This window comes from Natrix helvetica, assembly GCF_964273705.1.
Source record: "Natrix helvetica genome assembly, chromosome: 13".
NCBI classification, from domain to species: domain Eukaryota; kingdom Metazoa; phylum Chordata; class Lepidosauria; order Squamata; family Natricidae; genus Natrix; species Natrix helvetica.
The window spans coordinates 16614271-16636539 of record NC_138557.1 but is presented as its reverse complement, the minus strand read 5'-3'; the positions used below and the strand labels follow the sequence as shown (position 1 = coordinate 16636539).

At 42.7% G+C, this 22269-nt stretch overlaps 1 protein-coding gene across 2 annotated transcripts in view; it reads left to right on the top strand.

The window, feature by feature from the left end:
- The window catches only part of PRKCB (protein kinase C beta), a 236150-nt gene that overhangs the window by 107411 nt on the left and 106470 nt on the right, over positions 1–22269 (top strand). For both annotated transcript variants that reach the window (XM_081965393.1, XM_081965392.1), the window contains exons 6-7: positions 17999–18155; positions 20166–20300. In XM_081965393.1, the coding sequence (XP_081821519.1) occupies positions 17999–18155; positions 20166–20300 (292 nt within the window). The remainder of the gene's footprint in view (positions 1–17998; positions 18156–20165; positions 20301–22269) is intronic.

Genomic DNA, 22269 nt, shown 5'->3' with positions numbered 1-22269 from the left:
CTCTTTTAATATATTCATGATCCTTTAGGAGTGTTCTATTGAATAACCAAAGATAACTGCCCTTTTGTTTTTTCCATATAATCCTCATGGGATTGTGGTCAGCCCATAAATTGGGTTCTATGTCTATCTCCTTCACTTCCGAAATTAACTCCATCAACATCCAGACCATATCTATCCTTGACCAGGATTCATGTCTATTTGAGTAGCAGGTATATTGTTTTCCCTCTGGACATCTTTCTCGCCATACATCATAGATATTTAATTCTTTGGCCATTTGGAAGAATGACCTGGGCAAAATTTTCCTAGCTCCTTTTCTTTTCTTTCCACTTTTATAGTCCCATTTCTGGTCAACTATAGCATTGAAATCACCCATTTAACAGACATTTTCATTTCCCATCTCTCGAATAATGCTATGTAGTCTATAATAAAAAATTTCCTGACCTTCATTAGGTGCATATATTATAACCAATGACACCTTTTTTTGGTTTAACATTATTTCTACAATTAATATTCTCCCTTCCTCATCATGATAAATTAGTTTAGTCTGAATCGTGACTTTAACATATAATGCTATTCCTCTTTTCTTTTGATCAGCTAATGCCATGTAAAGTTTACCCAATCTAGGATATTCCAAGGTCTGGATCTGTCGTTTAGTTATATGGACCTCTTACATTGCAATTATATCGTAATTCAAGCGTTTTAGTTTATTAAAGTTTGTTTTCCTTTTCTGGGACAAGTTTAAACCACTGATATTCAATGATAGAATCTTGATTTCTCCCGACATGATTCTATGTGTATTTAGGTCATGTGCTTCTTGTTGCCCTTATCTCTCCCACTTCCTTTGGTTCTTCCCCTTTTACAACTTCTTTCTCCTTTCTTGTCTCCGCTAGTTCTTTTTCTCTTCTTATCTGTACTCTGAGTGCTTGCATCCTTGTTCCCAACAGTTCTCCTTCGTCTTGCTCATCCTCCTGCCCAAGATGAACGTACTACCAAAATTTCTTTTCCTATTTCAGAATATTCCCATCAAATTAGAAAAAGGTTTTTTTAAGGATTTGAATCAATTGGTTTCGAAATTTATTTGGCAGGGAAGAAAACCAAGAATAAAACTCAAAGCTATGCAAGATACTAAGGAAAAAGGAAGATTTGGCATACCAGATTGGGAACTTTATTATACCGCGACCATGGTTAAAAGAATGGATATTGTTGAGAAATAAAAGATTACTCAAATTGGAAGGTCATGACCTCCAAGCAGGATGGCATGCCTTCCTATGGTATGAAAAAGGATCTGCACATAAATATTTCATTAGACTCTATATCAGACAGTCCCTGTTATTAATATGGAACAAAATAAACACGACCACTATACCAAAACATCCATTTGGCTATCTACGATGGAAATATATATACACCCAAATTTAATGAATATGGAAAATATAGTTACATATAAAGAGAGTTATTGAACAGACAGGGGGAGATTAAAACTAGAATCAGAATATATTGAAGTCTGGAGCAGATTTTATGATTGGTATAAGACGAGATGACAAGACTGGAAGAAACTGTATATATTGTGATTGGACAGAAGGATAGATAATTCACTAAGTAGGCTAATAGTTAATGGCTGAGACTAGTTATGTATAATGTGAATGTATGGTCACTTCAACTTTGCAGTACTGCATTGTTTTAAATGTAAAAATAATAAAAATATATTCCAAAAAAAAAGAAAAAAAAGAAAATGCATAGTAGAATAATAGAAAGTGTGGCAGGCCTGAGATTCACAAAAAAATATGGCTGCAGGCCTGACACCTGTTACTAACTTAACAACTGTAGTGATTACTTAACCACCGTGGCAAGAAAGGACGTAAAATGTGGCAAAACTCATTTAACAAATTTCTTACTTAGCAACAGATTGTTAAGGGCTCAATTGGGCTCAATTGTGGTCATAAGTCAAGGATTACCTGTAAATTAAAGACATGAGATAGATGATAGATTTCTCATTCACCAAAGCCCTTCCACTTTTCTCCATGTCTTCCTGTCCTGGAAGAACATCTTGTTTTCCACCACCTCCGCCCGTTCTCCATTCATTGTTTTTTGTTCTTTAAACCTCCGCTTTCAACTCCCCCCTCCCTCCCCCTCCTTTTGGAAGGTCTGTTCAGTTGGATGGAGCTGCATCTGTCCTGCTGTTGCCCTTCCTTCCAGGCCTTTCTCTCTTCCCTCCTAGATTTGTGTGGCCATTCCATCCACCCATCCCCATTTACTCTCTCCATATTATCAATAATCAACCCCTTCCCTGAACGTCTTTCCTTTAAGGCGGGGTGGGTGGGTGGGGCAATATATGCTCTTTACCACCTGTGGACTTCAACTCCCAGGATTCCTGAACCGGCTTTGTTGACTCAGGAATTCTGGGATTTGAAGTTCACAGGTGGTGAAGGGGCCATAGTTGCCCATTCTGATTTAAGGTCACTCATTTCAATCACTGTTTCAATCCACAAATCCTTGATCCTCTCCCTTCTTCTTTTGCCAAGCAATCCATTTCCACTGCATGCGAGATATTTTTCGTATTTTTCCTGACATATCCAACCCTCCCTTCAGCTCTTTTTCTGTAAACCACGCAAACTTTCTTCATCTGTTTCCCCCTCTTTAGTAAACATCCCATCAATGCAGGCAAATTGGTGACTTTCTTTGTCAGGTGGGCCATTTACATTTAACTTGCAGTCATTCTCTGCCACGTTTTCTCTGCCAACTCCCTTGGCCTTTTGATCAATGAATTCTTTGACTCGTCACTATCATTACCTCATAGAATCTATTTGACATTTGCCGCAAATCCATTGAATTCTCAGCCTACAACTTGACATCTTCAAAAGCCCCACCCCACCCACATACATTTACACCCCCAACTAACAGGCTACTGACATCTCACAAGTATTTCTTATGCATTTATCCATAAACATGTCAAACAAACCTGGAGCACATTCTTGTCCCACTTCCTGCTCAGTGCTGAAGCTTTTCCTTGGTTCCCTCACAGGCTTCCTGCCTTCACCCACCGACTTTCAACTCCATGTTCACCCAAGGTGTTCTATAATCCAAGCCTATTTGCTTTATTATATGCTTTCTCTAAGCCAGTGTGGACTTCCTTCATGGCAGCTTTAAGCCGTGTGGACTTCCTGCTGGTTGGGGAATTCTGGGAACTGAAGTTCCATTGCTGAACAGCTGTCATTGTCAGAATTTTGCTCTTAAAATTCAAACAAAACCTGCCTCCGGGTAACTGAAATCCATCTGTTCTTCTGGGTTTCTTAAATGCAATATGTAATAGTTCAACTATACACCCCTGTTCAAATTGCAAGCTTCAGAAATGCTGCTCTAAACCAACAAATATATGATGACATTTATTTTCCAGCTGTTTCTCAATGACTGGCTGGAGAACAAAAACACGTCCTGTCACACACACTGGCCAGTATAAAACTGAGCTGTACCTCCCAGATTTGTATTTATTTACTTTTATTTATTATTACATAAATAAATTTATGTATTTGCAACCCAAAATCTACCAAAGAGCTTCACAAGCTCCTTTCCCAAAGAGTTTTTGCACTCACTCTAGGTCAGGGGTGTCCAAACTTGGCAACTTTAAGACTTGTGGACTTCAACTCCCAGAATTCCCCAGCCAGCTGGCTGGGGAATTCTGGGAGTTGAAGTCCACAAGTCTTAAAGTTGCCAAGTTTGGACACCCCTGCTCTAGGTAGTTTCCTCTGGCAAGAGAACCAAGCAGCCTCCAGATCATTCCTCATTCTTCATGTCCCCTTTCTGTTCCCCTATTGGGACAAGATCCTGCTTCTGTTCCATTCCCTTTATCTTTGCTCTGAATTTATTCACGGTTGATATTTTCTTCCACCTCCATTTTCCACTCTTGACATTAGTAAAACGCTCCGTACAAGGTCTGAGCAGCCTCACATCCACACATTATCTCAGTCTCTCCTCATCAATAATGGATGAGTTGTGCTTTTTAGTCCCTTCCCTCCCAGGCATAGATGCTGCATTCATTCCTACGTTTGAAACCTAATTTCCCCCAAGAATCCCCCTAGACTGCCCCAGTTCCCTTCCACTTTTCTCTGAGGAAAGTCTGGCGCCAATTCAGTGGCTCCATGCAGGGCAGCGGATGGATCTCCACGGGATCCATTCCCCTCCTCTTCCCTGGGAAATCCAGACAAAGAAAATAATCATGAGAAAAATGGGCCATGTTTTCTTCTCATAGCCGCCAGTGGCTTAAGCAGAGAAGCCTTGAGCTGGAATAAGGGTGAAAGGAGAGACAAGGCTTTGGCCTCCTGCCCTTCCTCGCACAGGCTCTGGCCCCAAAGGGGCTTCCTCCCCCAGCAGCTTCTCTTCTTATTGCTGCTGCTGGCTGGCAGCCTCAGTGGCAGACTTTAGGCCAAGTGGGTCATTCAGCTCCCCACAAAGTATTTCTTCCTTCTCCAACATTGGCTGTTAGGTGTCTGGCATTGCACAACGTTTGCCGCTGTCTTTCTGGAGTCGCCTCCTTCCCTGATCTGGCTCTGCCAGCAGCTTCCTCTGTTGCCCAGTTCACTGCCAGACAAAACTTCTGTTCCTTTGCTGGGTCCTCTGCAGGGTATGGGTAAAAAAAAAGACCACAGCCTACTTGTTGGCAAGTTTAAAAAATGTGGTATACCACAGTATCACCACCAGATGGATTCACAACTAGCTGGCAATGCAAACTCAATGTGTAGTTCTTAATGGAAGAGGGCAGCATGGAGTAGGGTAGCTCAAGGCTCTGTCTTAGGCCCAGTACACTTCAACACCTTCATAAATGATTTATTTAGATGAGGGAATTGAAGGGAACTCATCAAATTTGCAGACAACAATCAAGCTGCGAACACATTAGCAGATAGATTCAAGATTCAGGAGGATCTTGACAGACTGGCATACCTATCCAACGAAATGCAATTCAGTGGTGTGAAAAGGTCTTGCCATGTAGGGAGGAAAAAGCAAACCCACAGGTACAGAAAAAGGTGGTATCTGGCTCAACAGTAGCAATTGTGAGTGGCATCTGGGTGTCCCATTGGATCACCACTTAAGTATGAGTCAGCTGTGTGCTGCAGCTGCCCAGAAAGGCAGTTCTGGATTGCATCAACGAAGGGATAGCATCAAGACAACAAGAAGGGATAGCACTACTTTATTGTGTACTAGTGAAGCCACACTTCATCCAGTTCTGGTCACCATGATATGAAAAAGATGTTGAGACTTTAGAAAGAATGCCGAGAGGAACAACAATGATGATAAGGGGTTTGGAGGCTAAATCGTATGAATGGTTATGGGAACGAGGTATGTCTAATCTAATGAAGAGAAGGATTGGGGTGACATGATAGCAGCCTTCCAATACTTGAAGGGCTGTTTCAAAGAAGAGAAGGTCAACAAAAGTTCCCGACATTGAGAGCAGTTCATCCCTGGAGTTGCTTGCCTCCCAGAGTTGAGGAAGCTCCATTGCTGGAGGTGTTGAAGTCAAGATGTTAGCTGAGTCAGTGCAATCATATATAAACAACAAGAGGTGCTTCTAATGCATCATTGTAGCCCCATCTTGACTTTTCTGATGACAACCTGTAGATGCCCTGTTTCTGTGGGTGTCCTCAGGTGCCCCTGTTTGGGTCAAGAGGGTTTGCTTGCTCTTGCATGGGGAGGGGAGGAGCCTCCTCATTTCCTTCCTCATCCTTCCCACTTTTCCTCTCCTTCCTTCCTTTCCCTAAGCTGCCTCAGTTCCCTAAACTTGGTACCTCCTACCTGTTAACCTTCAATGCTGTCTGGATGCTACCACATCCTTCCTAGGGGGTCTTCTCTCTGGGTGCGTGCACTGCTTGCCCATTCAATGCTCTCCTTCTTTACATTGCCTCTTCAGCTTCTTTCATTTTGGCCCTTTTTCTCCTCGTGCCTTTCTGGAGTTCAGTTGTTCCTCTTTGATTCGCTTTCAGTTCCCGAACCTGCAGTATCTCTTCTTCTCTTGCCTCCTGTTCCCACAACCCCTTCTCAGAAGATGCTGTTTCCCTTGACCTGGACAGAAAAATGTACCTTCTGGACCTCAGAAGTTTACAGACCCTTGGCAACCACAATTCCCTCCTGGGGAAGCTCGTCCATAAATTGGGCCTCAGCCAAAAATGTCTGAGGAATCACATCACCATCTATCTAGGATGACTTCACATACTCTGAGAATCAACACATTTCTTTGCTCTGGTTGCAAAGAGGAGATACTAGAAGATGAAAAACTGGAGCAGTTTGTCAATAGCTCCCAGGGGGCTAGAAGAACATATTAGGGTTATTGAATTAACTGGAAATAAAGAAAACAATTATATAAAATTAGAGGGAATGGGAGAAAAGAATCTGAAAGGAGAGGGTAAAATTTCTTCTGAATCCTTAAGAGGGGACTAAACCATAATATAAGAAATGCAGAGAATCTCTCCCTCCCTCCCTCCATCTCTCACCCACCCACCCACTCATCCATCTATCTATCCTTCCCTCCCTCCCTCCAATTTCTATAGCCGCCTATTTCATAAATGTGATCCTGAATGCCCTGAGCAAACACCCCTGGGGGTTGCTCAGGAGCAGTGGGAGGAGCCAGTCCTGCCTCCCTTGCTGGGGGAAAAACCCAAACGATTGCCCCCCCCCCCCCTGATTCCACACGTCGTTTCTATCCATCAAATACATTTCTCAATCTGCCCTTAGAGAAGGCCAGAAGATTTCTCCCTTTGCTACTTTTAAGCTATCTGGGAGGGACTAAAAATAGCACTTAATTGTGTTAAAGAGTATATCATCCTTGATTATCCACTTAATTAGTCCCAAGTGACACTTAATTAGAGGTGACCTTGAACTGGAGATTAAGAATGTTTCGCTTCATGCAGCAACGACTATTTCGGCCCACAGATGGCAGCACATGACAGCAAAGTTTAGGGCTGCTTCCTTCAGGCTCCAGTTCCGGCGGCTAGAAACATGATGCACAGCTTGGCAGCCGTCTTAAGGCTGCAGAAATAAGGCACCTGGCCTTTGGGGTGGGAGTCCCTCCTCCTGTAGCCCAGCAGCTGCCAAGAGCAACTCTTTCAAGATGCTCACAGCAACTGGTTTGCTTAGCATTCGGATTTCAGGTTAAATCTGTGAATTTGGAGGGGGAAGAGACAATGTGATTTTGTTGCATAGTTACCAGGCACAGGTAGCCCTGGACTTACAACAGTTTGTTTAGTAACTGTTTGAAGTTACAGCGACACTGAAAAAAGTGGCTTTGATCATTTTTCACACTTATGATCAGAATAACAGAATTGGAAGGGACCTTTTAGATCATCTAGTCCAACCCCCCCCCGCCGCCCAAGCAGGAGACGCTACACCATTTCTGACAGATGGCAGTCCAGTCTCTTCTTGAAAGCTTCCAAGGATGAAGCTCCCACAACTTCCAAAGACAACTTCTGTTCCTTTGGTTGATTGTTGTCACTGTCAGGAAATTCCTCCTTATTTCCAGGTTGAATCTCTCCTTGGTCAGTTTCCATCCATTATTCCTTGTCTGGTCTTCAGGTGCTTTGGAGAATAACGTGACCCCCTCCTCTCTGGGGCAGCCCCTCAAATATTGAAACACTGCTTTCATGTCTCCCCTGGTCCTTCTCTTCACCAAACTAGCCATGCCCAATTCCTACAACTGTTCACTGTATGTTTGAGCCTCCAATCCCCTAATCATCCTGATTGCTCTTTTCTTTTTTCTGTTAGAATAGAGTAGAGTAGAGTAGAGTAGAGTAGAATAGAATAGAATAGAATAGAATAGAATAGAATTCTTTATTGGCCAAGTGTGATTGGACACACAAGGAATTTGTCTTTTGTGCATATGCTCTCAGTGTACATAAGGAGAATAAGACTACATGCATCAAGAATAAAAAGATACAAAAACTTAGTGATGATCAAGGTTACTAATAAGCTATCAAATCGTACCAGGAAACAATAAAAACAATGTAAATTGAAAGATACAAACAACATGGTTATAGTCATAAGTGGGGAGAGATAGATACTAGGAAGGAAGAGAAGAATAATAGTAATACATTCTACATTCTTGGTAAATTATTAACAGTGTTGTGGGAATTAGTTGTTAAGCAGAGTGATGGCATTCGGGGAGAAAACTGTCCTTGTGCCTAGTTGTTCTGGTGTGCAGTGCCCTATAGCGTCGTTTTTAGGGTAGAAGTTGAAACAATTTATGTCCAGGATGTGAAAGGTCTGTAGATATTTTCACAGCCCTCTTTTTGACTCGGGCAGTATGCAGGTCCTCCATGGAAGGCAGGTTGGCAGTAATTGGTTTTTTTTTTGCCATTCTGATTCTCCTCTGAAGTCCGTGTCTGTCTTGTTGGGTTGCAGAGCCAAACCAGACAGTTGTGGAGGTGCAGATGACAGACCCAAAAATTCCTCTGTAGAACTGAATCAGCAGCTCTTTGGGCAGTTTGAGCTTCCTGAGTTGGCACAGAAAGAACGTTCTTTGTTGTGCTTTTCTGATGACGTTTCTGCGCTCTTTCTAGAATATCAGCATCTTTTTTATAGTGTGGTGACCCAAACCGGATGCAGGATTGTAGGTGTGGCCTTACTAAGGCTTTATAGAGTGGTATTAGTACCTCACTTGATATTGATAGTAGTCCTCTGTTAATGCAACTTGATTGTTGTAGCATCTCCTTGGTCACATGAATAAAATTCAAAAGCTTGGCAACTGACTCATATTTATGATGGTTGCAGTATCTCGAACTCACTTCCTCTCTTTTTGTAACCTTCTGACCAGCAAAGTCCAAGGGGAAATCAGATTCACTTAACAACCCTATTACTAATTTAACAACTGCAATGATTCACTTAACAAGTGTGGCAAGAGGAGTCATAAAATGGGGCAAAACCCACTTAACAACATACATTTTGGGCTCAATGGTGCTCATAAGTTGAGGACTACCTGTAATGCAAGAAAATGTTGTATTTGTGTACCAGTAACAATATTCTTTAAAGGGTCGAATCTGGTTCTAAACTCTTCTGTTGTCAAATAAATGGTGGGGGGGGGGGGAGTGTTTTCCTTCCAGGCTAGTATAATACCCTGGTTTCTCTTTCCATGTATCCTGGTGGATTTAGTACCATTGTTTTGGGTGGGGGTTCTGTCAGTTGGAATACTGAAAAAACCATCTCTTATGGTTTCAGAAAGGGGGGTGGGAGTACTTTGTGAGAAGTTTTTGGAACTGCAGATTGCTCTCTTTTGCACCAAATCCATTATTGCCTACTTAGAATTAAACCAGGGCTGGGCATCCTTTGAATGGCCGAAGCTGCCTTCTGCCCTCTGAACAGGCAGCACCTGGTGGCATCACTGCCTCTAATGGGGAACCTTTGGGGGCTCTCAGGTTGTGGCCGGGATCACTTCTACCTTTAACCTCCTCAAACCGTCAGTGAGACTCCCATTCCCACATTTATTTGGGGGAGGGGGAATAAAAATAGAAGCCACACAAACCATAACATGCCATTTTGCAACTGAATGTTGCAGCTTTGTCCTCAGGGAGCTGGAGGGAGAGGGCTGAAGGCTGAACAGAGGCGCTCTCTTCAGGGAAACCGTTTTCAGAAGCTTGGAAAGCAGCCTCCCTTCTGGTGCCCACACCAGGCATTCTGATGTTTAGTGCAGTGTTTCTCAACCTTGGTAGGTGGACCTCAACTCCCAGAATTCCCCAGCCAGCCATGGCTGGAGAATTCTGGGAGTTGAAGTCCACCTCCTTAAAGTTGCTGAAGATGAGAAACACTGGCTTAAAGGAAATGTTGGTGGAGGAAACTCTTTGTCTACTGACCTTCCCTTCTTAAGGTCATAAGTTCTGAAAGGTCCTTTTGGGAATCCCTGTTTGAGACACAATCCGCTCCGCCCTGTTTACTCAATCAATCAATCAATCAACCACAATAGAGCTGGAAGGGACTGTGGAGATCTCCTATTCCAGCCTCCTGCTCAAGCATGAGACCCTATACCATTCCAGACAAATGATTTTCCAACCTCTTCTTAAAAACCTCCAGTGATGGAGCACCTCCTGAAGGCAAGCTATTCCATTGGTTAATTGTTCTCACTGTTAGGCAGTTTCTTCTTAATTCCAGGTTGCTTCTCTCTTTGATTAGTTTCCATCCATTGTTTCTTGTTCTGCCATCTGGTACTTTGGAGAATAGTTTGACCCCCCTCTTCTTTGTGGCAGCCCCTCAAATACTGGAATATTGCTATCATGTTACTCCTTCTTTTCTCTAGACTGGCCATACCAGTATGTATATATGGTATGACTTACCATTATGTCAGAAGAGCGTCATTGTGCATCTACCAAGCATGGACCTTGGCTATGGTCACCATGAAGCCTTAGCTTAGATGAAGACCTTTGTAGAATGTGTAGATCTACTCAGAATAACTGGGATATTGCTGAGCTATCATTTTACCACTCTGTCCCATTCTGAAGGGCAAATTCTCCTGGTTGCTTCAGGTGAATTTCTCCCTTTTCCACATGGGATTGTTTTTATTGCACAGACTGGGTACTTGCTAATTGAACGAGTTGATGGACTGAGACATTGGGCCAAGCTGAACAAATTATGCAGCAATTAGATAAGCAAGTCAGAAATGCATTAATTAAAGTGCACTACTCTGGGAAGAGACTGTCTTGAGAAAATGTGTTTTCCATGATATATATTTGTGCACATTTATTTTTAAGTATTTGTTTGTGGAGCACAGGGGCTAATCTTTCCACCCCAAATTTCTAGAACAGACTGACCCCAAATCCTCCCTTTGACTGCACTGGTAATGCTTGTGGGCTGGCTTCAAGGACATTTCTCCCTGGAACTCTCTTCTGTCACCTCCATATAACTCAGAGATCTGACAGAAAGGGGGAGGATCTGCATGGTTTGTGAGCTGCTGCAATGGTATACTACAGAAGCATAAACCTGTCCTTGTCTGATGCAAGTGAAAGTTAGAGCTGGTTTGGTGTAGTCATTAAAGGCTTTAAGATAAAAATTCTTAGACTGCATTAACAGAGGGATAGAATCAAAATCGTGTGTTAATACTACTTTATGAAATATTGCCACGAATATTTGGTCACCACGATATAGAAATTATGCTGAGACTCTGGGAAAGAGTGCAGAGAAGGGCAACAAAGATGATTAGGGGAATGGAGAACCACTTTGATTGAGTTGCTCTGAAACTCATTTTGATTCAACAGAGTGATGGCATGGAGGAAAAAAACTACCTTTGTATCTAATTGTTTTGGCACGCAATGCTCTATAATGGCGTCCCAAAGGGAGAAGTTCAAATAGATTATGTCCAGGATGTGAGGGATCTATAGATATTTTCTCAGCCCTCTTTCTGGTTCATGCAGTATACAGGTCCTCAATGGAAGGCAGGCTGGTTGCCAATTTTTCTGCAGTTCTAACTATCCGCTGAAGTCCGTATCTGTCCTGTTTGGTTGCTGTGCCAAATCAGACAGTTATTGAGGTAAATTTGTTCTGTTTCCTTGTTTTAGTTCCATGGTAGTCTACAACTCTTTGCAGTAACATAACAGTCATATGGTGGAGGGATAAGTAAAGGGGTACCAATGATTCCTTCTGTGAAGAATTAATTCTATTATTGTTTCTCAAGCAATAGAATTATAAAATGTAGAACGGGAGTGGATTCTTTTTAGGCTGTCAAATCCACCCTGTCTCTCCCTCTGGGAATCCTAATTAAACCATCCAGAACAGATTGTTGTCCACCCTCTGTTTGAATGTATCTAGTGACAGGAAGCCCACCACCTCTCTAAATAATTGGTTCCATTGCTGAACTGCTGTCATTGTCAGAATTTTGCTCTTAAAATTCAAACAAAATCTGCCTTCTGGTAACTTAAATCCATCTGTTCTCCTGGGTTTCTTAAATGCAATATGTAATAGTTCAACTATACATCAGCCAGCTATTTCACTACCCTAGAATACTCTTCATCAGTCCCTGGAGTTTAAACTCATTCAAAGTAAACAGATTTTCCTTAACCATGTTCGTGTAACTCTCAGGCTTCAATCCTCTTTGTTCATCCTAGTGGAATTGTGTTGGGGAAGATTAAACCAAAATGAAATAATAGAGACAAAAGAAATAAAAAGAAGCACATGTATCTTTGATTTATAGGACAGCAATCATCTGGAAAAACTCAAGTCACATAAAAATCAATCTCCGTATGAAATGTTGATTACAAAATGTTTACTATACTAATAGCTGAAGGTTTACAGAATTGTATTCCAGGTAATACAGATTGATTAAGCAGACAGTGGTAGATTTATAATAAAAGGAAAAGAAAAGATCCACAAGAAGCGAAAAAACCAGCAATATTTCTTTTAGATCAGAAAAAGCCTTTGACAATTTGGAATGGTCATTCCTATTTGCAGTATTGAATAAACGAAATCCAGAAGAACAATGTAAAGCTCGAGTTACGTGCATTTATAAGCAGCAGAGGGCAAAGTTCATGACTAATGGAACACTTTCTACAGATTTTTCAGTAAGCAAAGCTACAGCACAAGGATGTCCATTTTCTCCTTCACTACTTGCAATCACTTTAGTCATATTAGCCAATAAGGTTCTAAAAGATAAGCAAATATCAGGCATTAAGATTCGAGAAGCAGAATATAAATTAAAATGCTGTGCAGACAATGTAGTAATAACTATTATGCAGCTGCAAAGGGTGATAAGACAGCTGATGAAAACAATTAAAGGTTTTGGTGAATTCTCAGGATATAAAATTACGCAAAAACCCCAAAGATAATAATGAGACATTTATCCCAAGAAGGAGAAAGCTTTGTGCAGAAAAAGTCAGGTTGCCAGACAACAAAGGATTCAGTGAAGTATTTGGGACTGTATTTGTCAGGCAGTAACAAAGATATATTTCAAAATAATTGCACAAAATTATATATTTATAAAAAGAGAAATTTATAAAAAAGGGTTTAAAAGGTGGAAAATTTAAAAACTCTCCTGGTTAGAATCAGTTGAGACTATTAAAATGAATATGTAGTCTGTGTGGACTCCTGGCGATTGCTTCGACAAATCCCTACATTTTCTTGGCAAGATTCCGGAAGTCATTTGCCATTGGCACTTTCCTAGGACTTAAAGGGAATGACTGTGGAGGCTTACCTTCTTTCCCATGATGGGACTGGAGCTCCAGGTCTCCTAGTTTTTAGCCTGGTTCCTGAAGATATTTTTCAAAATTTCAAATGGTGCTAATTTCAATCCCCAAAGTCTTTAAAAGTTGGCAAACAACAGTTAATGCATTGATTTTGTTCAAAACATCCTCTACAGCAAAACAAAACAATTCAAAAGAGAGACGAGCTGTTCCTCGTCTGAATTTTAAATTATATTCCCAAGCAAGTTGTCTGTTGTGGACAATTGAATGGATGTAACTCATGAACAGCAGAGCATCAACATTAAAAGGTGTCAGACTAGTTGATGGACTTTCCAGATGTTTATGGTTTTAGGGTATAGCAGAAGACCAAAACTTGAAAGGTTATATTACAAGATAGCGTGATAAAAACACAAGATTCTACAAAAATCACATGTTCCTCATCCTTAGCCTCAAATGCTTTTTATTATTGTAGAGATAATTATTGTAAGAAAAGTACAATCAATTTTGCAGGAATGGCACATTCCGACTCTGGAAACAGATGAAAGACACAGCAAGCATCATCTGGAGAAGGTGTGGAACCTTTTTCAGATTTGCTGCCCCAGCTGACCTCCGGCTGCTTCTTCCCAAGTACACTTGTTCTATTCTCCAAATCACATGTACCCTCTCATAGTGCTTCAGAATCTGTTGTCCAGGCTTCCAGTTGCTCTGTGCCTAGGTCAGTCGGGTTACAGGTGGTTCAAATAAAGAACCCACAAGACAACTGCAATTCAAGAATGGTAGGACATTAGGAAAAACTTGACCCAATTAAAATTTAGAAAGGTTTGAATGAAAACATCAGTTGTCTTTGTCTAGGAATTGTCAGAATAAATAATAATATTACAATTTAACATTAATGTTGATGGCTGCAAGGACACATTTAGCTCATCATTGGAAAAGAGACTCTTTGCCAACAATATGAAACCAGGAAAGCAAACTTGGGGACGATGGAAGAATGGTAAAGGTAACAGAATTGATCCAAACCTGAAGTTTGACCATATTTAAGCAAGAATGGTTTCCCTGTGCATCATATGTCACACAACAAGGCAGACACTTAGAGTGCACTTTTAAAAGAGAAATAAATGATGTCAAGAGAGCAATTAGAAGCAATTCCAATATTTATAAATGCATTGATGCAGTCACCAGGCAGATACATTGGGAGGGAATTTCAAAATGTATTTATTGATTTTTCTTTTCCTTTTTTCCTTTTTTTTCTGTACTGGGTTAAATGCATTTATCTCTGGCAAGATATAAATATTGATATGTTTAGAGATTTATAGAGATTTCTTTCAGGTGCCATAATGAACCTAGCTCTGTGGATTTAATTAATCAATTCATAAAATTTTAAATTTTATGAAAATATTGTTTACTGCTATTTTCTTCTTATCCATTTTGTTTCTTCTTTTTTCATATATAAACAGCACAAGGGCTAAATCAAAATACAGTTGGGCTGACTCTGCTTTTTCTTATTGCCAGCTATTATTTTGCAGCGTTTGCCACTTTTTAAATTTTGAACGTGTCCAAAGTATCTCCAGAGAGCCTCCATCATCCAGGTCCCCAAAGGGACTTTTTCAAAAGGCAACTGGACTTTCTTGGTGTTTCCTTGAAAATGTTTCGCTTCTCATCCAAGATGTCAGCCACCCCAACCTGATCGGTTAGCAAAGATGCTCGAATCCATTGTTAACTAAAGTACACTTTACTAAACTATCAAATGATTACAGGGCAGCAAAGCTGGATCTGAAGTTTTACACCCAAAGAATCTGGTTAACTTTTCCCTTCTTGCTGTCCCCCACTCCAGCTATTTCTAATTATCCAGTTACATTCAGACAAATTTTTTTGTTAACAGTCCCTGACTTGCCAGGCTGGTTGGTGCTGCATTCCATGATGTGACCGTGGAACAGCCAGAAGTTCTCCCAGGATGGACAACACAACAAGTAGTTTCAATTCCCTTCATGCTACCCCTCCCAATCCTTCCCCACAGCTCCCACCCCCCATTGTGTATGGCAGCTGGGAAGGCATGGCTGTCGCAGGATGGCAGTCCTGACACAAGAACAGAAGAAGCTTCAGTTTTCAAGGAAACCCAGTTGCCTTTTGGAAAAGGCTATCTGTGGGCTGTCAGATTCCTGAATGCAGAATAACATCATATTACGTAGTACGATAGACTTGAAGGGCCGGTGCAATATGTACTGTGTTTCCCTGAAAATAAGACAGGGTCTTATTTTCTTTTTACCTCCCAAATAAGCACTTGGCCTTTTTTTCGGGGAGGTCTTATTATTTTTGAGGTGCAGGAGGCAGCGATTGTGGTCACCTCATGGCTTCTGCCTGTGTTGCAATATTTTCAGGGATGGATTATTTTAGAGCATGCGTTCAAAAGCTCGATTGGGCTTATTATCTGGGGAGGTCTTATTTTGGGGAAAACATGTTCACACTAGTGCAATAGGGCTGGGTGTTTGTTAATATGATTTATTGGGTTAGGGATTTTCTGTCTTCACTGTGAGTTGCATTGTGTTGGGGTGTGTGCACTGAGGGAGCTCAACCAATCTCACGGTAGATATGTTGTGCACTGACAAATGAATAATTCTAATTCTAATGAGCTCCTTCAGGACCCCGTCAGATCTTCTTCTCAGCTTTTGCTTCCTGGATCAGCTCTACTGAACCTTCCTTCGTGTCGTGACCCTCTCTCTATTTACTGCATGTGTCTGTAGGTTTCTTCTGACGACTTCTTCTTTGGAATGGTCTGCCGTTGTGATTTAGGAACATCCCACCCATTTTGAGCTTGTTTTCCTATCAGCTTTCCTTCCCATGAAACCTACTCAGCTTTGCCACCAGGGGATTGGTTTTCGTTTGTCAGTAAAGATGCAGACTTCTTTGTTGTTACAAGGATTTTCTGAGTTCCTAAAACACATTCTTGAGAAAATCAGTTGAGAAATGAATACTGGCTGCCCTTCATCTTCAATGAAAACTGGTGCACAGACGGTGCTCAGCTGATGTGATATCTCATTATCCTCTTTCAGATTTTCTTCAAGTCTTTTGTTCTCCGGGGATTGGCTATTTGCATTTTCCCATGTCTTTTAAAATTTATTTACATAAGTTGTGTATGTCCGTAATCCTTTTTGCAACTGTTATTGCCTTCTATTATGCAAATGTGTCTGCTCTGCTCTCATTTGGGCAACATTTTCCCTTTCTGAAGGAAGGCGTCTTCCCCTCCCGTAAAGAGTGTTGCTGCCATTTCTCATTAAGGATGCCAGGAGCCTCTTGAATCTGCTCGTGTCTCTCCCAATGTGATCTGTGCATCGTGGCTGGGCTTTTATTCATCGTGGCCTTGGAGGGGATCTTCGAAGCTACCCAGTCTCCTGATCAAGGCAGGGAACGGAATGAAGTCATCCCAAATAGATGGTGTCCAGCTTCTGCTGATAGACCTCCATTGGGCTTTGTGGCTTCAATCAAACCTAAATATTTTGGACAGATTTGATCTGGGCCTTCCCATTTTTCCTAATCTCCAATGATTGCCTGTATTTGCTAAAAGTCATTAAAGGGCTAATCTTTCAATTAGTATGTTTGGCTCTGCAAAATTCACTGCAATGTTGTGGGCATTATATGCATGCATCTTTCTGCCAGCTGCTGATATTGAAGAAATGCATCCATCCATCCATCTGTGGACTCTTCTGTCAGGGGCTGGCATTGTTCTGCAGTACAGTATAAGTATTTCCCATTTCCTCTGGGCTTCTTCTAAAATCTTTCATTTCACACCGTTGGGCATAAATAGATCCATGTGTCTTAATATTCATGGAATAGATAATTGTCCATGTGTTAACTGAAATAGAGCAGAGACTCTTTGCAAGAGATTCTTAGATAAGAACAATTTTGTGATGGCCATCTCTTTTATTCCAAGATGATTCTAGTTCTTTGCCTCGTCACGTTTTAGTTACAGAAAAGTTGCTCCTCATTTCTATTGGCATTTTGATAGCCCAATAATGGGTATCTTCATGGCATTGTTGAGTCAAATGGCAGCCTCCCTACCCCCCCCCCCCTTCCTGACATCTCTGGATACGGGGTATTCCTTACTACAGATGCCTGAATGCCCTTGACTGGTCACCCAGAAACTGGCTGGACTCAGTCCCGTCTCCTTGGCCCAAGTCTGAGATGTTTATTAATGGTGGGGATGTTATTAATTTGCATTTTGTTATATAAGTAGCACTTAAGGGATGGCTGAGCAGCTTCAGCAGATGTTTCTCAATGAGAACATTGTGTCTTTTGAGAACAGACTTGGACCAAGATGACGAGCAGAGTTTCCCTCTCTGTCACTGCTTCCCGACATCCTAAATGGAATGGATGCTGCACAGATAACGTGGCCAGATTAAGTCAGAAACACCAGTGGGAAGATTCTTTTTTTTTCTGTCCCGGTGACGTGATTTTTTTTTTAATTGGACCAGAGACCTCTGGGTGACTCAGAGGAGCAGCAAAAGACAATTCCATTTTAAAAGACTCTGAGTTAAAAATAAAAACTGAAAAGAAATGAATATATAAAGATCTGCCAGCACATGGAGTGCGGGATAATTGGAGAGTGGATTACCATGGTACTGAATATACACAAACACAGCACAGAAAATAATGACTCTCCAGGCTGTGGGTATATATTTTTTCTGCAAATAAGCCACGTTGTATGTAATTGCTCTGGAGGACTTAAATGTGCTTCACTTGTGGCAGGACATGTCACCACGAATTGAGCCCATTGAGTTTTCCTGCATGTAAATATACGAGTGAGAGAATGGATGTTATTGGCCTTTTCACTATTTAGGGTCTTTTTTCCCTTTCTGTTCTAGTACGGGATGCTAAAAATCTTGTTCCGATGGATCCCAACGGCTTGTCAGACCCCTATGTGAAACTCAAACTCATACCTGACCCAAAAAGCGAGAGCAAACAGAAGACTAAAACCATCAAATGTTCTTTGAACCCTGAGTGGAATGAGACCTTCAAATTGTGAGTATTGCTAGATGCAACATTTGAAGGTTGGGTGCTGGGTGATTTCTGGGGTATCTTGAGCTGTGGTGGCGCAGTGGTTAGAATGCAGAACAGTATTTCAGGCTGACTCTGCCCGCTGCCAGGAATTCAGTCCTGACCAGCTCAAGGGTGACTCAGCCTCACATCCTTCCGAGGTGGGTAAAATGAGGACCCAGATGGTTGGGGGCAAGAGGCTGACTCTGTAAACTGCTCAGAGAGGGCTGTGAAACACTGTGAAGGAGTATATAAGTCTAGGTGCTATTGGTATCTTCGCTGTGGTGATGCAATGGTTAGAATGCAGTATTGCAGGCTAACTCTGCCAACTGCCAGCAGTTCGATTCTCACCAGGCTCAAGGTTGACTCAGCCTCCAATCCTTCCGAGGTGGGTAAAATGAGGACCCAGATGGTTGGGGGCAAGAGGCTGACTCTAAACCACTTAGAGAGAGCTGTGAAACACTGTGAAGGAGTATATAAGTCTAAGTGCTATTGCTATCCATATCTTAAAACAGGAGGTCATATCATCCCTTCCTCCAGATCCCCCACTGTGAAGGTAACTAGAAAGGGACTATAACTTAGACAGAACCCAGGCAGAAAATTCCATATTCACCTGCCAGGTGAAGGAAAAGACCCTTCCCCAATTGCAGATCTTAGACAGCTTTGACTCCAAAAACACTGGAGGTTTTGAAGAAGAGATCGGACAACCATTTGTCTGAAATGGTATAGGGCTGTAATGATGGACCTATGGCATGGGTGCCAGAGGTGGCATGCAGAGCTCTCCCTGTGGGCACGTGCACCATCGCCAGCTGCACTTCCAAGTTCCGTCGCGCACATGTGCACCACTCAGCTGGTCTTCACGCAAAGACCAGTTGGCCAGCACGCATGCACACAAAAAAACCCAGAAGTGCAGCTGGCTGCCACATGCATGCACACCGGCCATTGCTCTCCTCCGGGTTCTGGTGCCCTGGTGTGCACATTCCAGTTTTGGCACTCAGTGCCAAAAAAGTTAACCATCACTGGTATAGGGTTCCCTACTTGAGCAGGGGTTGGACTAGAAGACCCCCAAGGTCCCTTCCAACTCTGTTATCCACAGCATAGACAAGAGCAACCTAGATGGAACTATGATGTTCCACAAAAGGAGGAGGAGGCTTCCAAGAAGTTCCTGGGCAATCTTTTCAGATTTCTCCCTCAGTGTGGGGCCTGCTGCAGCATAGCATTAAGGGGGTGGAACGCATTCCCAAATCCCTCTCTGTGCCAATGCTGCCTCTCTGCAAAGAGGCCCAGGGCTGGCAAGGAAGGGAGCCGTGCTGAGCTTCAAGCTGTGAGGGTGCCCGAGGAGAGAAATCTATGCATGAAAGTAAAGCTAGACTGAACATGTCCCTCCATCGTTCCATTCTCCATCTTCTTTCTATTTTTTATTGCCAAGCTTTGGGGGATTTTCAGGGGTCTCCATCTCACATCCATCCCTGCTTAATTTATTATGGTTTGCAGGCTCAGTTGCCTCAAGGCAGGATTTTAACTACCTGAAATTTCCTAGAATTAACGAAGAGGAAAGAAATGTTGCATTTTAAGAAAGGAGAATGGGGAAGTGGGATTCCCCCCACCCCTCTCCTCCACCAGTCGGTGTAACGCAGGAAAATATGCTGTAACATTGTGGCATCAGAAACTGACATTTTTGAACATTTTCATTTTTCTGACCAGGGGTCTCCAAGGTTTATGACTTATGGACTTCCACTCCCAGATTTCCTCAGCCAGCAAAGCCAGCTGGGGGATTCGGGGAGTTGAAGTCCACAAGTCTTAAAGTTGCCAAGTTTGGAGACCCCTAGTTTAGAATGTCAGCATTTAAGGGCGCAGGCTACTCTTGAAGACCCCCACTTCTCAATAATGGGTGGTGATAGGTGAAATGCATGGAAGCCTGCTGAAAGTAGCCCCTTCCCCAGAAAGTAGCATCTTAATATCTGTTCTCTCCCTTCCTCCCCCTGTTTTTTCCAGCCAGTTGAAAGAGTCCGACAAGGGCAGGCGGCTGTCGGTGGAGATCTGGGACTGGGATCTGACCAGCAGGAATGACTTTATGGGATCTCTGTCCTTTGGCATTTCAGAGCTGCAGAAAGCCGGAGTGGATGGCTGGTAGGGTCCCTTTGTCTCTTGGGCCTTGGGTGGCTCTCCAATAAAAACGGGGGGAGAAAAGAAATGGGGAAAGCTGCATGGGGGCGTTTTTGGAGCTCTTTGGGGGACCACACTGAAGTTGGGTAGCCAATAAATAAAATACATTTGTGACATGTGCTAGAAATTGCCGCCATTGGGGTGGAAAAATCTAGTCTACTTATGCTGCACACCTTGCAGGAGCCTTTCTGAGCTAAGGATAGTTGGGATAGTCTGCTTCTGTCCTGATAAGCATCCCCAAGCGATTCCCCCTGGACATGGCTAGGATTGCAAGCCTAAACTCTAAATGCCACCAAGGCAGTCATGAAGATCTGCCCTCTCCCCCAATATACGCCGGCCCATGTTCTCTGGAAGAACCTAGAAGGATCCATTTCTAACCCTCAAGGACCGAGTGGGAAACTGTGGCCCATCAATGGCAGTGAATCCACCTTAGAGTCAGTCTGGTCACAGATGTGGTTCAGCAACTGATTTCTCAAAGCCCCCAAGAACAGGTGGGTCAGTGGTAGCCACAGAGGTCAGGATCTTCCTGCCCAGATTCCTTCCCTCTCCAAGGGACTAGTTTATCACAAACTACGGTTGATCATTTTTACCACCATTTTGGCTGGAATGGGATAATTCGCCCCAGTCGTCCTACCCTGGGCCTATTTGCAACTCGCAAACCTTAGCTCGCTTGCATAGAAAGGGAAAGGGGCAAATTTGGAGTTGAGACCGAGAGATGGGAGAGGGGGCTGGGAAGAGAGAAAGCAGGTGCCCTGGCACTCGCCCTGACAGCCTGTTTTTCCTGCATTCGGCTGCTTGTGGTGGAGTGGGAGCAAACAGGCCGGTCCCAGGAATCCCCAAGAAATCCATCATTGACCAGCTGGGAAAATGTCACTGGACGAATTAGGAATTCTTCCTGGCTGAGTAAATAGTTCTGGAGAAATCGGCAACCCCTTTTAAAACGAAGCCTCCAAAAAGCTCTCTGCTCCCCCTGTGCATTTGGTGAGGCTGGAGGCACGAGACTGGTACTCAGATGTCAGCAGAGTTGAAGAAAACATTTTGCTTCTGATCCAAGAAGCTTCCTCAGTTCTGATGGTGGGAGGATGGAAGGAAAGATACTGACAGTTGAGACTGGATAACAGGGGTACAGAAAGAGCACATTTCTTTGCAAACCTCTGGACATTTGCACTCTCTCCAAGAGCCATTGAGGCCCCTTGGGGGTTTATCTGTGCGCTGAATCAGAGTGGGTGTGGAATCTTCTTGGAACAAAGTCCATATTCTGAATAGAGAGGACCATTGGTTTGAAAGAGGGGTAAAATCTATGTTAACATTGAGCAGCCCTCTCTCAACAAAGAGGGAGGAATAAGGCACCACCTCCTGTCAGGGCTCCAACAGATGCCCTAATTAAATCATGAGACTCGAGCCAAGCGTCAAAAGAAATCCAGTTATTTATTAGGAGCAATATGTCGGAAGATACCCAAGTGAAGCCAGCTCTGACCACACATAATTTATGGCCCAATTATGACCCTGTTTCCTATCTCCTGTCTACAACACAGTCCTTTCAGCAGTCCCAAGAAGTTTTCACACTCATTTGCACTCAGGTGAGCCTGAGGGCACAGATAAGTCCCCAAGTGGCCTCAAGACCTCTCAGAGGGGATGCTAATCACCAGGTGACTGCAAAGAAAGATGATCCTTCTATACCTCCCCATCCTTTCTTCTTCTTCCTCAGGGGAAAAAAAAACAGTCCAGTTGCCTTTGGAAAAAGCACCTTTGAGACAGGTATCTCAAAGCCTGACAGAGATTCTCTCCGCTACTCTCATACCAAAGGAAATCAAGGCAGAGCAATCTTAAGATTCTTTCTGACTCATTCATCCCTTCCATCCCTCAGCTGGTGTTTCCACTTTCGTCAAGGCCATTTCCATGCTCCTCTGTGGCTCTGTAACCATTAGGAATC